Genomic DNA, 15,266 nt, shown 5'->3' with positions numbered 1-15,266 from the left:
TCCGACCCCCGGGTGACAGTGGACCTTACCCAAGCTGTTGACTTCCGCCTTTCGAGAGGGTATCCGTTTTAGAACACACACCCACATACCATACCGTTGCGCCAACGGGCAATCGGATGTTCAAGCGGTTCAATTCTCCATGTGTCCACATACATTCTGCCTTCAAACCGGACCCGCTTCTGAATGCTGGGAGGAAAACACGGTGACATCGATCGGATCGAGCTGGAAAAAGTCATCGAGAGCCGGGCACATTCCGATTCCTTAGTTTCCCGCCCCAAAAGCGTCCCAAGCCGAACGTTTTGCACTCACAGGTGGAAAATCAACGCCAACGAGGTCGAAAACAACGTTTCAATGCACCTGAACCAGGCCGCTTCCCAAATTGGGTCTCGCCTTTTCCTACCCTCAACAAAAGCTTCCACAAATAATTGAAAACTCACCACACTCCACAGCTTCCCTCCACCGAGGGTGGGAATTTTTGGCGAACGAAATCGCTCATGAAAAATCCCGAGCAACTCCTCCGCGGAGCGCCAGCGGGGGAAAAAGCTACAAAACTCGGTCACCGATGAAAATCCACCCGGGCCAGCAGCGGCTCAAATCGAACACGGCTGGAGCGCGCGATGATGACAATTGGAACATTGTTTCGTGCTTCGTTTTAATGAAACTCATAACCCGGCCATCACACGGGAAAACAAACAAACCGAACCAAACGAAACCGGACGGATCACGACGACAAAATCCGATCCCTTTTGATCGTGGCCCGTGGGAGGTTAGGGAAATGTCTGACGGCACCGACCGTAGCACGTATGGAAAAAGGACATTTGTTTTTCCGCTAAGACACGGATCCGGTTCCGGAGAAAAGGAAAGAATATTGGAATATGATTTTCCCTGAAGAAGCATAAAGGCGAAACATCTATAGAGGGAACATATGGTGTGGACAATGATTTCTTTTCAATTCCAAAGATAATACTAACAATTATTTGCTTCTCAAAAGTAACATACATAATCATTTTTATTGAAAACCAGAAATAAATCCATCCACCTGTGTGTCGCACAAATAATAAACAATAAATCAGTTCATATTCAAACTTTCTCCGATGAAAAACCTAGATGATCGAGTGCATCGAACGCGCGGAGCTCGGTAGCTCGAATATGTGAACGGATGTTCATGTTTGGATTGTTGCAATTATGATATAGTATAAACATAGACTTAATATAGTACAAATCAATAAATTCAAAAAAACAATAACAATCGTTGGCTGCGCAAGAGCACATTTTGGAAAGGATGTGCATGGTGTTAACAAGATTGGCGGTTGTTACAAACATATTCTTAATGCTATAAGTGGTTCTTCGCACGAGGCAAACAGACCCCGGACACAGTTGTAACCGATTGCACATATTTTCCCAGATGTTTTTGGGGTGTTTGATTAACATTTCCCCTTCTGTTGCAAGACTAGTGAACAAGCCTCGATCGTTTGAAGTTAGATATTATGAACAGCACTAAAATCGAATGATAATAATTCTCAAACAATGCACAAAAGTATACATTCAACGTTAGACAGACAAGCACAGGCAGACGCTGAGTTAGAATATTGTTGGTTTAAATGCGGTTGCGGTTACCTAATGCGGTTTTAAATGCGATAAGTCGGTAATCGGACTTTGCTGTGGGGGGGAATGAAAATCGGTTGTCTTTCCCTCTCGCAGGGAGAAAAGAGTGGATTTAAATCGGTTTTGCAGAAACATTCTATTGTTTCTTGTCACTCTCGTCCAACACAAACGCTCAAACGTTGGACGCCTTCCAGAGGCAGTGATCGTCGTCCTCTTTACTCTATCTTTCGTCCAAATATTAACAAATTCTTATCGTGCCTGCCCAAAACAATCAGAGATAGAACAAAGGATCACACACTGGGGAGGATGGGTGGTGAAAGGCTGCCGGTATCCAGCAATATGTATAAAAATGAACTAAAAACTAATCCTTACGAATGTGAATGCAACACTTTACAGATTTTATCGATGATATCTTGTGTGTAGGAAGTTGATTCTTCGTAAGGTTCGGTAGGGTTGAAAATTCGAGTAAATTAACTGTAGGAAGCAGAGTGACGCGAAGAGTTATTCCAATTTTGTGGCGGTGGGGTCTTGTATTAGATATCCATCAGATGGCCGGATTACATTCTTCTCAATAGCGCCGGTTGGTGGAGGAAGGGCGCGCTTGGCTGCGATACAGCGAACCATTGTTGCCCGGAGCATTACCGTTCCTTCCGTCTGCTCCAAAGTTGCGCCCAACCTGCTGCTGCTGCTGACCGGAGTTGGCTCCCAGAACGGAAATGCTGCGCTGAACATTCGGGCAGATCGATTGGATTAGCTGCTGGACGGCCGGTATCGGTTCCTGCTCGAGTATCAGCCGGCTTTGTTCAGCAATCTTCTTGCGCAGGAGGGCCTGCTTCATGATGGTTTGTGTGTGCAATTGGAGTTCGGCCTGCGAAGGCAAACGCTGCTGCCCACCCGCTCCACCATCGAGCGAGCATTTCTTCATCAGCACCTGACGCAAGGCTTCCGTTTGCTGGCTATTTTGCAGGAGCTGCAGTAGATAGTGCTGCTGCTGTTGCTGTTGCATACGATGATTCTGGACGGCCATCATCTCGAGCAAACGTTGGAACGACTTTGCATCTCCGGCGGTTGATGCTGCAGAGCCCGATGAAGAAGCAGACGAAGATGATCCGGCATCGAACGACGGAGGGTTCTGCTGATGTGGTCCTTCTATGCCCGCAGGAGGATGCTGCATGGCCGACAGGGACAAACGGCCCGAACCTGCCTGACGATGGGACTGCGGATGCTGATAGTGATGGGTGTTCCGATCCAGGGCGAAGCGTACGTGATGTTGTTGCGAGTGTGGCTGATGGAGGTGCTGCTGGGAGTGATGGTTATGACTTCCACCAGAACCGGCACCGCTACTGGAAGATCCAACACGGCGGAAATATTGACTGAAGCGGGATCCATTTCCTTCGACCAGATCACCCAGCATGGAGTCAAATTTCATAAACTCCTCAAAGTTCGACACATTAACGCCGGAGGAAGACGAACACCCCGGAGCCTTCCCCCCGTCCGAAATTGGTCCACCTTTGCGTCCACCGGCATAGTTGTTGTTTGTGTCCGCCACGTGCTTCGTCGGAGTGCTCCGGGCCGGCGGAGGTGACCCGTTGTTCGACGTGGAAACGACGCTCTCGCCATCGCCACCACTCGAGGTATCGTGCTGACCCTTAGCAGAGCCCTGCTTCTGCGGATGGACATGCTCGTAGTGGAGCAACTCGTCGAAAAATGCGCCACTGCGCTTGCCGTGACCCGACGGCGGGGACGACTTCAGCGATTCCGTCACATTTCGCGCCAGATCTTCGTCGAATCCGCGCAGCTCAATCGTGTCCAGCCGGGAAGTTGGACCGGCCGCAACCCATTCCGGTTCTTCCTCGATTATGGTGTCCTGGAGGCGCAAATTGTGGCCGTAGCCATCACCAGCACTATAACTTTTCACGATCACATGGTGGTTCCGGTTACTGAACTCATGGTTACGTCTGAATCTACATTCCGCAATGTATTACGAATCGAAAAGTATGAAAATGTTTCAATTAAAAAGGAAGCGAATCTTAGTTATCTCAAGAGAGCATACGATACAATATCATGGAAGAAAATAAGGATTTACAAACTATAAATACTCAGACAAACAAACAAATAGGCTTATAGAGTTCAGAGTAACATTCATCAAAAGAGTTCAACTAACAGTAAATTAACTTTTCTAATATAATCGGAAAGTTTCTTCTTCAACGCCAAGAAGCGTAACGACCTTGTTGGTCATGCCTGTCCCGTTAAAAGATTACGAGACTTTTTCCCCTATGTGTACGTGGATAGTCAGTCCTCTCGTACAGGGGAGGCCACGGTCTCGGTTGGGATTCGATTTTAAGTTTATAAAAGGTAAATTTCAAATAGAATTCTTATTACAAAATATGATATAAAAAGTGGCTTTGGTTAAGTTCATTCAAACATCCATACAGTAAGCTCATTGAAAAAAAAACTTGTTACATTTAAATAGAAAACATGGAGACATGAAAAGTATAACACATACAAAAATTTGAGTAAAACAACTTTCAATAAAAGAACTATCCACTACAAATAATTTCAACGTATTAGTAAAATGAATTCCAATCACATTACCTTGGCGGATTGAAGCCATTGTCACGCTGACGCTGATCGTTCGGTTTGCGGCCGGAGCCACCACCACCGTACAGCAGATACTGCTCCTCGTCGCCGCCGCTCACTCTGCGCTGCCGTTCGAACCCGGTCCGACGCCATATCGGATATTGTACCGTCCGCGGGTCGTCCATTGCGGCCGGGCGTCGATGGGAGAACGGACTCTTTCTGAAGGCCAGCAACTGCGCGAACGTATACCGAATGATGGCTACCGCTGTTCTCATTGAGCCCTGGGAGTCGAGGACGATGGCCGGCAGGCCGCAGCTCAGAATGGCCGGATCCAGTGCTGCCAGTGGTGTCGTATCTGGTATGAAGGAACAGACGGTACAAAATGGTTGACTCCACCAAGGCCTACTACTTTCATCTTTCTCCGATCAGCATCCATCGATGTGTCCAACAAGAGATAAGAAGATCAGAGAAAGCTGAGGGAAGGGGAGGTGGTTGGGACCTCGTATACTACTCACCCGACTCGATGAGCAGCTGCTCCGAACAATTTTCGTATTGTTCTCCATGTCGCAACGACAAATCCGTCGTGCTGTCCGAGGTAACGAACTTCATCATACCTGTGTGTTGACCTGCGAACCTCGAGATCCTCCCGTGCCGGGGATTGTAGCAAATATTGGATTCTGCACTCTGCAGTAAAGCCCTTTTGCCTTCCTTTCTCTTTCTCTCTACCACCTTGCCCTTTTTAGGGACTCCCTTGCCTTCACTCCTTCCGATATCAACGCAAAACCAACTTCAGTGCACTCGACAGATACGCACACAACATACACACGGGCACTTTGCTTCTTTTTCGGGTCCACGAAAGGGGGGTCAACGCACTTGGGGCGAATCTACTTTCGAAGGAATTCTAATGCACAGCGAAACTGGGGAAGGACTTTGATCTTGGCAACAGTTTAAAATGATTTTGTTCTAATGACGCTAGCGGTACGCGATTTGTGGCTACTTTTTTCTTCTGCAAAAGAAGGCTTTCCGAAAACAATCTCGATCACTCTGGGGAGCACACACGCGCGCGCGCCCAAATCGTAACGATAAAATCAGTACTACAGGAATTAAATAATGAATAGATGCTCGGGAGCGCCGGCACGGAGGGCACACAGATCGAAAAGATTAAAATAACGATGCACCGCTAGCAGCTTCCAAGTGTTTGATCGAATTTATAAGGCACTGCCTCACCGGGAAGTCGAAGGCTGCTGCTCTAGCGGAGGGTTCTTTACTTAGCAAACGATATTTAGTAGTAGGATAATACTCTGCGAGCTTTCACTCTTGCTATGCGGTCACCAGAAAAAAAAGGTTGTGGTCACGCGGGATCACACTTCACCTGCAAGATCTTCGGCGGTACTTGATGAACTGATCACAGCTCGATGCAATTATTTTTATATCGGCTAATTGCACCGACTATCAAAATGCCGATCGCTGTCAAAGTGGGTCGGTATCAATCGTAGTTGGCGGGAAAAGGCAGCTGTTTGTAAACAAGATTTTTAATTCGGAAAACCAATTCGGATACATTTAACTAATGTACGAACAATGTAAAGTAATTATTGTCTTTATTTAGATTTATCACAAACGAAGGTTCAGAGTGTTGGAAGAACGTAACGGGGATCGTAAAGATCGGTGAAAAACAACCGAACAAAATAGATCAGATTGGCATCAGTTGGTACTCTTTGACGGTCGTCTGTTGGCGTTCCAACATCCGGCGACTGGCACCGGGGAAGAACAACCCGCAGGTCAACCAGCGCACTATAGTGGCGAAAGTATCTAGAACAGAAACAAACATTTTAAATCCAGCTTTGCCGGGTGGCAAATTAATTCAGTTGAAACATAAGCAGCGGTGGTAGCATCAAAATGACGTGTTCCGGATGGAAAATATAATGGTGAGAATGAGCAATGAACAATTAACTGAACCCCCGGGGTAACCCTGTAAGACTGAATAAATTTCACAACCAGGTTCTCTCATCAATGTGTTTTTATTGTTTATTTCAGATTTTTCATGCAACCAGGCAGAACAAACCAATTTCAAACGGATCATGTCGGGTTGGGTGGTTGTTGGTAATCGTAACTACTTGCAAAGGCAAATACAGAAAAACTGTGTGGAAAAGCGATGGATCACTCGAATGCACTTGGAGCGCTTTACGTGCGCTTTGCGGAACTCGAAAAATACGGATGGTAATGTATCTACCGGTAATTATCACAAATTAGTTTCATTGCAACGCCAGCAAGCCAAGAATAACATTGATCGCACTTTTGGGAAGTGCCCGGTAATAAACACAAACATCGTGCGTGAAACAGAAGCGATTGATGCGTTTAACGAAACGTAGCAAAACTGAAAAAAGGTTAGCGATACAGACTGGTTGAACACAAGGACGAATTACACACGGTTTGATACAAAAACAACCACTACTGTTTATCATACTTCCACTTTTCGATTATGCTTTCAACCGTAATTATTCTGCGCTCACAATTAAATGTCCCTATGAGATTTACATTGGTTTAACTGCCATCCCATTGCTATAGAAATTATCAGTTTCATACAAGGTTGTGTATTATTGTTATGGCTTTTGCTTTTCATATAAATCAGTTATGATAATTTCTAATCCCTTACGACTAGCGATTTACGGAGTATTTACTCATTTCTGTCTTTCCTCGTTCCATATCGCTCAGGAGACTAGTCTTAGTTGTTTAAAAAACGTACCTTACTTTTATTACACTTAAATTATTCGTTGCGTTACTAGTTCCATCATCTGACCCGTCTTTTTTTAGATCTCCATCATTATTCTACTGCAGAAACTTTCAGTTCCCCAAAAGCAACCGTTTCATGCCGTTTGCCTTCAACACAAAAAGTCTCATGTGTCTGTTGCTCCCTTAAAAGACTTCGCTTTTGGTATATTAACAGTATTACTATACGTAAACATCACTTTACTTTTCCCCCTTAGAGTGCTCGGTATCTTTCCAAAACATTCGCGATGTTCTTCGTAATACTTTCGAAATCAATTCTGCAAAAAAAAAGAACATAAAAAAATATATTGCCATCCCCAAACATCCAATATTTTTCATACCATACTTGATTCTTCAATGATGCGCATTCGTTTTAATAATTTAAGTGTTTTAAATTGTGAATGCAATAGTTTTTTTACAGTGAGTATGGATATTTATACTGATTGGGTTAATTTTCCATACATGTTTTCTCTACATCAGGAAAACCTTGGCCTTGGAAGGTGGTGGTGTTTTTATATTCATGGGATTAAAATTAAAAAAAACTTATATCCCATAAGCCAAACGAATATATACCTGAAACATTAAAAAAGGGAAGCACTAATTGTCCGTAAACGTTACATGGGAGAGTCACATCGAACTGGAAGCAGTAAATAACATTAATATAACCGTTGCAAATTGATAAAAAATAGCACAGTACGCCAACTTGGAATATGAGTTCAGTTTTCATTTCCAGGGAACTGGGTCAATATCGGTCAGCACAATTGAATGCATCACGGTTTTCCGTACCACCCATGGACTAACGCTGGCAACGCGTTTCGAAACCGACCGGGAGTATAATAACAACTGTCACAGTTAACCATCCCAGGGGAAACTGCTCCATGTGCCACGACGTAAGTTTCTGTGCTTTCCATGCTTTACCGTCCAAAAATAAAAACACCCGAACCAGATTCCGCTTCACAATCGGATTCAGCGATGAAAACTGATGTAGGACGCAGTTTAAAAAACGAATCAAATACGAACGATCGGTCGAATCGGTGCATCGAATTGCAGTGCTGCTGCCGAGAGGACAACCCGGATCAGCGTTTTTCCGGCTGGCGAAAATTGCACACACAAAAACAGATGAAAATCAATTTAAATTGAATTAATTCATATACCTTCTCGTTCGCAGGCCAAGCTCACAGACACACACCCACGTGTTTCCCCCGTTTTTTTCGCAACCATGGGAGGAGGGTGTTTTAAATATCATTTTAATTGTGCCATAAGCAAAACGGCAACACCGTCCGAAACTGGCGACGGGTGGATCAGCCCTTGGACCTCGTGGCGGGAGGATTGATTTCGTTATTTTGCGTTTTTGTTTCCGTCGTCCGGAATGGCCCTCGGATGGCCAACTATTTGCCATCGGTGGTATCACTACTCGGTACTGCGCACGGCCCTCTGCAGCAGCTATCCTTGTTCTTTATTTATGCTTTTTTATTATCGAATTTCAATCATCATTATCGGACGATCGGTGTACACACTCCTATTTATTATCGTATTATTCGATTTTTCATTTTCAGTCTCCTACTACTACTGTGGGCTCCCACGTTTTTTGCCCTCGAACCCGAATCCGAAGCTGAATCCATTTGCCGGGCGCTGGCACCGGAACTGGCACTGTTCCTCCCCCTCTCTCCACTCGAGAACCGCTGAAACGTCCCTTCACCAAGCGGGGCATATCCCTTATCGTGGCGATCTGCTTGCATGTGTGAAGCGAAACCTGATGGTTTTACTTTTGATAATTTTCCACGTTCGATGCAAAGTTTTTCCCTGCACAAAAGGTAGTCCGGGATTCAATTGCATCAGGGCTATCGGTATATTTTTTATTCCCACTTTCAACGCATCCGGACGGCTGGATAGTGGAACGGTCGTAGGCACATTTTCGATTGGAGTTGGAACCGAAAGAGGAGAAAAAACGAATGTATCCCTAACGAATCTACGGCAAAAAGATCGTCGCACGGTTCGGGAGTGGACTTTCTATCGCTAATTTTTCGCAAACGCTGCCGGATGAATCTTTCCAATGTAATTAGTTACAATTTAACAAAATACACAACATTCTATCGAGCTTTGATGGATCGATGTACAAATGGCAAATGCTATTTAGTTACGATAGTTGCTAGCGTTAGCAGGGAAAATCATCAGTTACTTTTTGTCCGAACGCACGGAATGAGATTATCTTTTGCAATGAAATAGCTTATGCTGCAGAAACTGTGAAAATGGAAATTTCAATGTGTTCATGTATGTGTTCTTTCTCAATACGACCGCCGTTTGCCAAACAGTATACGATGGTTTAACAAAACGAAAACAGTAAAATACAAAACTATTCATATTCGTTCGCTTCATGTTTAACCAATTTTTCATTTAATTTACACTACATACTAGTAAATTTAGCCTACACTCTTCTCAGCATCTTCTGTCCTTCAACTTTCCTAAGATATCTTTAGCTTTTTCATGCCCGCCCTTTACACAAGATACATAGTTATACACAATAGGATGGTAGATGGTAGCTTACAAATACACGAGGAAAAAGATACACAGTGCTTGGGGGGAAAAACAGGGAAGATGAGATGCTATGTTGTATTGCGCCGATGTACAATTTCGGTCGGTGGATTTATATAGATTAGCTCTTCTGCACTTTTCTTTTTACGCCAAACTGATCGATGCGGAAAACTATGGAGACCAACAGTTGCAATGGGGTAATTCGGTCAAACAATTTACTTATAGATGGCAGCCAGCCTCAATTATCGAGGCACCATCAACTGATTTTAATCTAAACTGAACATTTCGAAAGGCTCTTTCACAACAATATGCCATATGGGCACGGAAAAATATCAGTTTAATCAACATCTTTAAACTAGATGCTACTATCGTTGCGATACATTTGCACCTCACTCTGACTCGGTGGAAGATGCATTTTAATATTTTATTTTATTTAACTGTACAAATTATTGATCTCCATCTTTCGCGTCATCTTTTCGTCGGGGGTTGAAAGGTTCTGTCCTACGCAGTGCTTTTCTTGATGAAATGCAATATAATAAAAGGTTAGTTGCTTCTTCTTGATGCATTTTTTCGCGCACAAACCACTCACGTTAACCGTTTTCTAGGCGTGCGTTCCGTTTGTGTAGGGTTTTCTAATTTCTAACAATTTCAAGCAAATATCACTGGCTTGTTGGAAGGCTTAAATCAAATGATTAGTATCATTTTCGTTCCACACAGAAGCGCGCACACCTGCGATTGGCTGTTTTGTTTTGTTGTATTCGGTAATTTTTCAGCTATGGAAACGCGTTGGAAGTGCATTTAGTATATATATTTTTTGTTAAGCGCGATTACACTTTCTCATGCAGTCTTACTCTCACTCTCTGTTTGAATTTCTCTTCCACACTATACACACATCCGCCACAAACAATCAATCTAAACGCTGACCATAAGGAAACAAGTTAGAAGGGACGATACGAGATCAGAGTGTTGAAGTTTAGAGTTTGGTATATTTGGATGAGAGATGAGAAAGGATAAACAACGTAGTAGCCTGTTTGTTTGTTTGTCTCAACAATCATTCCCCTGTTGCTAAGCGGGTTTTCCTCATACTACTGTACAGAGTGTGGGCTGTATCCTATCGTCGTTGCATTGTGTACTAGGATTCTGGATTTTTGCTACTTTTCATGATCACAGAGTCACGATCCACCGATCAATCGTTTTACCCGCGCTTAGTACTCGTACATTCGATCACATTCACTTGCTTCTCTATTCGTTTACTCTTACTTCACTCTGCCATTTTCTCAGACATACGCACGCACATAGAGACACTCCTATCGTGTTTGTAACGTAAACTAACGATTCAAATCATTGGGAAACCGGAACAGAAATAAAACAGCTCCCAACAGTCCCCAAAAGAAGGGGTGTTGGGAAAACAGATCCTACACACTAGACTAATCCGCACCCGGGGCTATGCAACGGTGCAGCACCACTGGATGCGGGGGGTTGGTAAACTAACAGAACTTAACACTACCTCACCGCTAAAAAGCTAACGTTGTTTGACTGCACAAATAGATATTTAATTTCTTCTCCCGATAGACGTTCATAACCATCATCATCATCATCGTCATTACTCCTGCACTTGACCGATAAGGTACGCGAGGAACTCAACACGAAAACAAAAAGGAACACAAACACAGTAAGGAGGAGTGGATGGATTATCGCATATCCGGACGAATTAGTAGCGGTAGGAATAAAAGGGAAGCTAAACGGAAGCGATTATTACTTTTTCAAACAGCTCTCTGGAAGCAAATTGATCGATTTTAATGTTGACTTTGGCTTAGGCGATAACTGAACAGCAGTGCGCACTTTTACGTATGAAAACATTTCATGGCCAGTTTTTAATTTTTTGTTGCCTTGAAGCATGTTCAGTTTGAAGCAAAAATCAGAAAAGGCAATGATTGCACACATCTTTTTGGCCACTTCGTTTGGACCGGGCGACGCGGAAGCTGATGGTAGGAGTTATTAATAGTGTGAATGTGTGTTTATGCGTGTGTGTATGTTGTTGATTTTTTGCTGCATTTTGTTTTAGTTCTTCAAACAGGACAGCGCTAACTAACTTTTTGCCAGGGCTTTCTTTTTCCTTTGTACTAGAATGTCGTGGAACGGGTTGTGGCTGATCGATTGGTTCAGGCGGCTGATCCATTCCTGCTGCTCCTCCTCGGTGGCGGCGGACATCCGGTAGACGGTGTGCTTACCTTCCACCACCTTGCCCTCACTGTCGGTTTTGCACGCCTTGATAATGTCCGCGCCGCCGCTCGCATGCAGCTCAAAGCAGTGCGGTTTGCTGCGGTCCGTAACCTCCCGTACCTGTCGAAGAAAGAACATGTCCGACACCCGATAACGATTAATAGAGGGATATCTTAGGGAGCCTAGACGATCAACGATCGCATCATTTTCTCAAACGAAACACTCACCGCGATATTTTCCAGTGGAATGATCCCCCTCGGTTCCTTGTCGGTGGTGTATTCGAAGTAGTACAGACAGTTGTCGTTGAGGATGAACCATCTTCGCTTCCACGATTTGTATCTGAAACGACGATAGGCAATATTTCCATAATTAATCCTTTTCAAAAATGGATGTGCCTTAATACATACCTTCCACCCTGCTTCCACAGCCAGCCTTCCTTGTCCGGGTTGAAGAAGGTGTGCATTAGATCGTTCCCATCGTCCTGAGGTATTTTAAACGGTTCGGCACGTATCGATTCGTACAGGGACTGAAAAAACGACATGGATACAAGTTAGCACCATTCTATGAATCAATCGAGAGTTCGCTTCTACCAACCTCTAGCAGTTCACGTGGAAGATCGCCCCCGTTGTTGATGCCACGGTTCATGGATATGAACTGTTCAACCGTAGGCTTTTCTTTGACCTATGTGTGAAGTAAAAAAAAATGCAAGAAAAACAATTACTTCCAGGAAACCGCACAAACAAACCACGTAACATTTCACGGACCATTGAATTCCGTTCGATTGCAGCAAAACTAAATCGAAACCAGTCACTGGGTGCACACATTTGCATTTGATTTCACGTTTAAGTATTTCTAGCATCCACGGGAGTTACATCAAAGGATATTGCCATACCGTGTTGGGGTAATCCGTTTGATGTTATTTGCCTTTAACGTGGGAGCTTCTGCGGGTTCGCTCTTCCCTTTCGGCTTCCAGTTAAATGATACAACTTATTGCACATCATTGACTTTGCAGCACTGACACCGTAACGGGCCGTTCGCTCAATTCGTTGGATAACACGAATGGGTAGTGAACAAACACGTCGTTCCGACCAGCAGGCCCGAACAAGTCAATGAGCAATGTTGTAATTTAGATTAGGCCGGCCACAACCAAGTGTGGGAGTGGGGGGGGAAAATAATCATTTACATTTCGACCGAGTGCGTTTCTACGTCCGCCCGCCCGATGGCCATGCGATAGCTTTAATTTACACATGCATTAACAAACCAGTTGAAGCATGTTTGATTTAAATCACATCGAACGCATTGGCATGAAACTAATTCACAAGTAAATGAAACTAGGTCAACAAACAAAAAAAACGCATTTTTTTCTATTAAAAGCTATGAGCTATAAGTATTGATTTGCATCGTGCAAAATATGCGTGATTTTTTTTCCTTTTTGTCAGGTTCGATTATGCAGTCAGCGGTACTGACTGTTCTCCGCTTGCAACGATAAACCACGTAATTCGAACGATAAAACGTTCCCCTATCTATGGACATCATCTAGAGCCTCCTCTAATTGACGTGCCGACAAGAGTTGGTAACAACAAGCGCCACCAGCCACCGGGTTATTAATAAGCCAACGGTGCATTAAATAAGAGGCAAAAAACCCTGACCCCGCAGGACGAGAGCTATTCTAATCGATTGCGACCCATCCGATCCTGTAAGGGTGCCAGCTACACTGAGAGTGAACATTGTATCCAAAACCATTGTGTCCATAAGGGTGTGGATAATTCAAAATTTTCCAACCCACTAACCATCAAGGGTTTGCATACCCATGGCCCAAGCGGAAACACAACCTGTACAAACGATAATTAAATTCTGCTATCTTGATGTTTCCGACTGCAACTTGCTAATTGTATTATCGTGAACGAATTCATCAGCACTGCAGTTCGTTCTTTGGGGTTCATAAGTGAGGTCTCGATTAGGCTTGTGTTCCATCCAATGTAACCTCTCTCGTGTCTGGTGAAACGTGCAAACATAAATTCTTCCGCGTTGCATCCACCGTAAACCTACCGATGGGTTGTGGAGCGAGGTGTTGAGCATAATGATGGCAAAACTCAGCACGTAGCAGGTGTCCGTGTTGGTGAAGATGTCCGGATTGAGCTGGCAGTACCGCTGGGCGAAGCATTCCATCATGCGATCGATCTTCTGCGCCTCGCCGGGCAGTCTGAATGACCAGAGGAATTGTCTAAAATCGGTAGGCAAGGGAAAGAGTAGATAAAGATTAATAAACTGTGTTTTAAAGGCCTTCCAAGAGAACTTAAAATAGTTAACGCCGAACAAACTCTACCTTAAAGCTTGCACCAGAATAAGATTCGTAAAATCATGCAGTTCTACAAAGGCCTTCAACACCTGCTCGTTGAAGTCGTTCTTTTCACCCAAATAATCACCTGCAAAAGAGAGGGAGAAAAAGAAAGAGAAAATTTAAAACAACAGCTCCAGGGAGGAAACCTTCTGTGTGGTAATTACGAAAATGGTTTTTATTAAAGTGTCCCAGTTTCACACTTGTTCCGAGCATCAAAAGCTACCTGAGCGCGGGGATTCCCTTCCACTCCCGCGCGCGCGGTCAACCACTCCGCATCCCACATTTATCTTATTTGACCGAAGGAAAAATTTATTGCCACCATCGGGATGATTTAAAATGGCAACAATTTTTGCGGCATTTCCCTCCTTCCCATCTTTTTCCCTTCTTCTGCTTCCTTCTCCACACCGAACTGTGTTCCGCAAATGAACTTCCGGCAACGAACGAAGGAGAGGAAAAATACATCCCGTCGAAATACACCAGGCCCAGTTTTGTGTGAACCAATGTGATCATTCATTTCGGGATGAAAATTATCACATTCGCGAGTATAAATTTATTTTCCTGCTTATCTCCTCCCACAGTTGCGAACGTCCACAAGGACTCTGCAGCCTGCGGTAGCCAACAATGCAACATGGGGGATTCCACCCACCTTCCCTGACGATCCATTTCATTTGGATTGATTCCATTGAGATCAAAAATGTGCCAAAATAACAAACTACCATTCGACCGCAAACAAGCGCACCAGTGCTTTTCTCCACAGAATTCGATCCACAGGGCTCCATGGAAGCACCAACAACAACAATACCATTTGAAAACAGGAAGAAAACAATTGGAAATTTTTAATCGCTTTTTATCAACACGATATTAATTATTTCTGTTTATTTTTATGAATGCTGCTATTATCATCGACTGGGTGTCCCGGTGGAGAAACGTGGAGGATTAAAAAGGTTTGTGGCATTCGGTTTGACGCAACGGAAGCACTTCCTCCCCGGCCGTTGAGATCATGATGGGCGAGTGGTGTTCCGCCTCGGGGACGGACATGACCGCGCGCGTGTAAAATCGCCCGGTGGTTATTATTAATTACCCATTCCAACCATTCTGGGTGAAATATGAAAATTACCAGCGCGGGCAAGAGGGGTTATGGGATGGAAACACAACAATCGCTCAAATTCTCCATGGAGCACGGGGTTGATTCGTGGTTTATCATCTCTACGCGGTGCCA

At 44.2% G+C, this 15,266-nt stretch overlaps 2 protein-coding genes across 3 annotated transcripts in view; both read right to left on the bottom strand.

The window, feature by feature from the left end:
* Positions 1–973: 973 nt before the first annotated feature.
* LOC131262260 (protein cup) lies at positions 974–5,568 on the bottom strand. The gene is made up of 3 exons (XM_058264224.1): positions 4,701–5,568; positions 4,201–4,540; positions 974–3,569 (listed from the first exon to the last, which is right to left on the bottom strand). Exons 1-3 carry the CDS (start codon positions 4,795–4,797, stop codon positions 2,174–2,176), a joined length of 1,833 nt encoding a protein of 610 aa, XP_058120207.1. The 5' UTR covers positions 4,798–5,568; the 3' UTR covers positions 974–2,173.
* A 3,753-nt stretch (positions 5,569–9,321) lies between these two features.
* The window catches only part of LOC131262263 (cytohesin-1), a 45,816-nt gene continuing 39,871 nt past the window's right edge, over positions 9,322–15,266 (bottom strand). For both annotated transcript variants that reach the window (XM_058264228.1, XM_058264229.1), the window contains 6 exons: positions 14,033–14,132; positions 13,756–13,930; positions 12,301–12,387; positions 12,114–12,232; positions 11,934–12,045; positions 9,322–11,826 (listed from right to left, as the gene is read on the bottom strand). In XM_058264228.1, the coding sequence (XP_058120211.1) occupies positions 11,572–11,826; positions 11,934–12,045; positions 12,114–12,232; positions 12,301–12,387; positions 13,756–13,930; positions 14,033–14,132 (848 nt within the window). In that variant the 3' untranslated portion in view covers positions 9,322–11,571. The remainder of the gene's footprint in view (positions 11,827–11,933; positions 12,046–12,113; positions 12,233–12,300; positions 12,388–13,755; positions 13,931–14,032; positions 14,133–15,266) is intronic.

This window comes from Anopheles coustani, chromosome 2 (genome assembly GCF_943734705.1).
Source record: "Anopheles coustani chromosome 2, idAnoCousDA_361_x.2, whole genome shotgun sequence".
Taxonomy (NCBI): Eukaryota; Metazoa; Arthropoda; class Insecta; order Diptera; family Culicidae; genus Anopheles; species Anopheles coustani.
This window is presented reverse-complemented; position numbering and strand designations above follow the sequence as displayed.